This window comes from Apis dorsata, unplaced genomic scaffold, assembly GCF_000469605.1.
Source record: "Apis dorsata unplaced genomic scaffold, Apis dorsata 1.3 scaffold_249, whole genome shotgun sequence".
Taxonomy (NCBI): Eukaryota; Metazoa; Arthropoda; class Insecta; order Hymenoptera; family Apidae; genus Apis; species Apis dorsata.
The window spans coordinates 363769-367809 of record NW_006263528.1 but is presented as its reverse complement, the minus strand read 5'-3'; the positions used below and the strand labels follow the sequence as shown (position 1 = coordinate 367809).

General features: G+C 22.4%; 1 protein-coding gene across 1 annotated transcript in view; it reads left to right on the top strand.

The window, feature by feature from the left end:
* Nucleotides 1–1049, top strand: part of LOC102680710 (tribbles homolog 2) — a 21049-nt gene extending 20000 nt beyond the window's left edge. The window contains exon 5 of the mRNA XM_006616122.1: nucleotides 279–1049. Coding sequence (XP_006616185.1) covers nucleotides 279–729 — 451 coding nt within the window. The 3' untranslated portion in view covers nucleotides 730–1049. The remainder of the gene's footprint in view (nucleotides 1–278) is intronic.
* Nucleotides 1050–4041: the final 2992 nt, after the last annotated feature.

The following is a 4041-nucleotide window of genomic DNA, read 5'->3' as shown; positions in this document are numbered from 1 at the left end:
TAAATATAATCAAATATACATTGCATTTATAAAAAATAAAAATATAAATATAATATATAAAATTCTAATCTTTAAAAATAAATTTTTATTCAATATAAATATCATAAAATAAAATTATTAACATATATAATTTAATATATAATATAATTATAATATATTATTGATTTTTAAAAAATTTCCGATATATATTCACAATTAATATCATTAATATATCAAAAATATTATTTATTTAAATTTACTTAAAATTTATGTTAACATTTTGATTTTTTTCATTTCAGAACACGACTTCGTTTAGAAAGCCTGGAAGATGCAGTAATCGTTGAAGGTGACAATGACAAACTAACTGATCGACGGGGTTGTCCAGCCTATGTGGCACCGGAAGTATTACGTTCAGGACGAGCCTATTCTGGCAAAGCAGCTGACATCTGGTCACTTGGTGTATTACTCTATACAATGTTGGTCGGCCGTTATCCATTTAACGATGCTGAGCATGCATCTCTGTTCGCGAAAATCTCACGTGGCCAATTCGCAGTACCAGAAGGTCTGAGTCCACGTGCTCGATGCCTGATTCGTTCATTGCTGAGAAAAGAACCGTCCGAGAGACCATACGCGGAGGACGTACCGAGGCATCCATGGCTCGCAAAACCATTACGAGTCTGTACTACAACTAATAGGTCCTCGTGTCAGGATCAAATTGTACCAGAACTACCTAATAATTCTCAAGACTGACTCTTCCGGGAGAAAAAAATATATTCCGCTCGCGCTGGATCCAGCTTTCTTTGTTAATTAATCCTATTTGGATGAAGATTCTGTGAAGAGAAAAAATTTCGCGTTCCGAGTTAACATGGCTTTTGTTTCTTATTTTTAATTGTTTTTTTTTTTGTGTTATATAATAATGTAAAATAGTTATAGACGCTCGGTTATATTATTGATGTAAAGAATTGGAAAAAAAAATGAGTAAAAATAAAATTCTTCATTCTCTTTATCTGTATATATTGTGAAAATAGGAGGAAATATAAAGATCAAAATGTAATAATTTAGAATAATTACTCTTTGTTTTTGTTTTATTCAAGATTTCACATAGATCATAAAAAGGAATTATTCACATGATATAACTTTTTTTAATCAAAATAAAAAAGATAATATTGAATTAAAAAAATTTAAGAAATTTCTTTTACAAGAATTAAATGATATGACAAATGAATAAAAATATTAAAATTAAAATTGCATTGATCTATTATATTTTTTTTAATTATTTTTCAAGTGGGCATAATAATGCCTGATAATGAACCATAATTAATTTAAGAATGGGGCAATATATGAATAGTAATGACAACCCGTCCTAAGAACAAAATCTATTCTAATTCTTAACCTAATTATATGATAACTGTAACATCACACTGCCCCTCAACTTTATTCTTAACTTAATAGTATGGACACAAAAATCAGGAAATCTTGGTCTCGCCAAAATTTAAGTGGCTATGTTTTAAACGTAATAAAATTTGAATTTATCTTAATAACTGACAATAATTAAATTATATATCATGCATAATAATTCCTCAATTGTTTTATAATATACAATTTTAACACATAAATTTATGTACATAATGTACATAAATTTTATTGATATAACCAAGCATTTATAGCTGATGTGCGATAGATACTTAATTCTTGCTGGAAGAAATATATAGTGCAATTTTAAAACTGTCCAGAATTTTAAATAAATACAATTTAATTAGATAAGAACTCTTTAAGGAAAGAATATTCCTTCCTTATATCATTATCCTCTATTACCTATAATATAATTAGGAATTGATTTATTGGTAATAAAATACAAGATATATTCTATTCATATTGATATTTATATTAATACTATATATCATAGTATACTATACTACTATACTATATATTTAGTATACTTTCTATAACAAAAAATATAGGATAGAAAAAATTGAATTAGTTTTTTGAGATTAACTCTGATTTAAAACTGCATTAAAAAGTTTTGAAATATAAAATTAATAGCAATGTGCAATTCAATTTTATTAAACATTTAAAAATCTATCATTTAAGAATTAAAAAGAATATTTCTATACAAAAGCTCAATTCATGAATAATTGACAATTTTTTTTTAGCAAAAAAATTAAGCTATTTTAAATTAAAAATATTTTATATTAAAAATAAAGTAAATAAAATGAAATTATCTTTTTAAATAAATATATCTAAATATATAAAAATAATAAAAAATTTGCAGAAACAAGAAAATTTAATTAACTTATAATAATCACATTATATTTCTTCCATCGAGAATATATAATGTTTTATGGTAAATATATGAATTCAATATACGTAATTTTTTAATTAATTATAAATAGCAATATTGTTTTTGTATAGGCTATAAATAAAAGCCATGTTTATCGAAAAGATACCAAATAAAGGGTTAAATAGCGGTTACGTCGAAGTAGTTTATTCTATTTTTTTTTTTTTTGTCTACATGACGAAGAATGGCCTAGAATAAGAATCAATAATGTATATTGTGATTTTAATTGAAAAATATTGGAGGAAGTCTTTTTTCTTTATTCTTAATAATGGGAGAAATTGTGCAACTTAGATTATTCGCAAAGATTTACGAGTAATTATTTATTGTTTCAATTAAATTTGTTCTTTCTGAAATTGGAGATATATTATTAAAAATGTTTTACATATATATCATTATCAGAAAATATCACTGATATAAATTTTTTAGTTATTTATTTATTTCTATTTTCATATATGCTCGTACATCTTTATTCTTATTTTCAACAATATCATTTATTTAAATCATTTAAATATTAAAATTTAATACTTTATGTGCGTAAAAAAAAATTAATATGTATGTATGTATATTCCTTTTAAAACAAAAATATGCATACATTTATCGGCGATATTAAGAAAATATAGCAAATATTAGTAATATAAAATTTACTTGTATAATTTTAGCAATAAGTATTCATCAATTTTTTTAAAAAATTATTAATTCAGATTTCATTTTATTTGGAATTTGATTTAAATTGGAATTCATTTTTCTTTTTTTAAATATTGTAACAAAATTTATTCATGAAACCATAAAAAATTTTTGTATGTGCTTTATTTTAATTTCAAAAATTTGATAATTTTTTTATTTTGATTTTTCTTTTTTATATTACTTTTTCTTTTTTTCTCAAAATAGAACAATCTTGTAAATCTATATTATAAAAATTAAATGATAAAATCTCTAATTTTTATTAATAGTTTGATTCAAAAAATGTATCATTCGTTCTATTATTTGATATCTCTAAATTACTTCTTAATTCCTGCAAAAATCAAATGCAAAATTACCAAATGTATGTGTTGAATATGTATATAAGAGATTTTTTCCTTCATATTTTAATGCAATTCTTTTTTCAATTTCTTTTCATATACTGGATATCGTGTGTTCAGTGCATAACTCCTCGTATCATTTGAGTCAGGGTACAATGATGAGAGCGTTTCATTGACGCTGAAACATGTACATAAATTCAATTCACTTCATTAAGTTCTTCACTAAATCCTAATAAATATTCAATAAAAATAAAAATTATGTAAATAGGTAAATAAAATGGCGTTTATGATAAATATTTGCTTAAATGAGTATAATTCTTTAAGAAAATCTCTTCATAAAGTAATAAAATATACATATGTTTTTTTAAAGTAATTGATAAAATTAAAGTTAAAAGAAAACATCATGAGATTAATAAATTTCTGGAGAATATGATTGAGATTACTAATAATAATTTATAATAAATTATAATAATATTTTTATTTGCTTCTATATAATATATTTTTTATTAATATCTATATGATATAATAATAATGTAATTAGTGATGTAAATTCTTGCAAATATATTACATATAAAATTTTTTCAATATATATAAAATATAAACAATAATAAATTTCTTCATTCAAATTCAAAAATTACAAATTTTTAATTGTATCATTATTGCAATAAATAAACGATATAAATTTGTTCAATTTCGAATATCGTA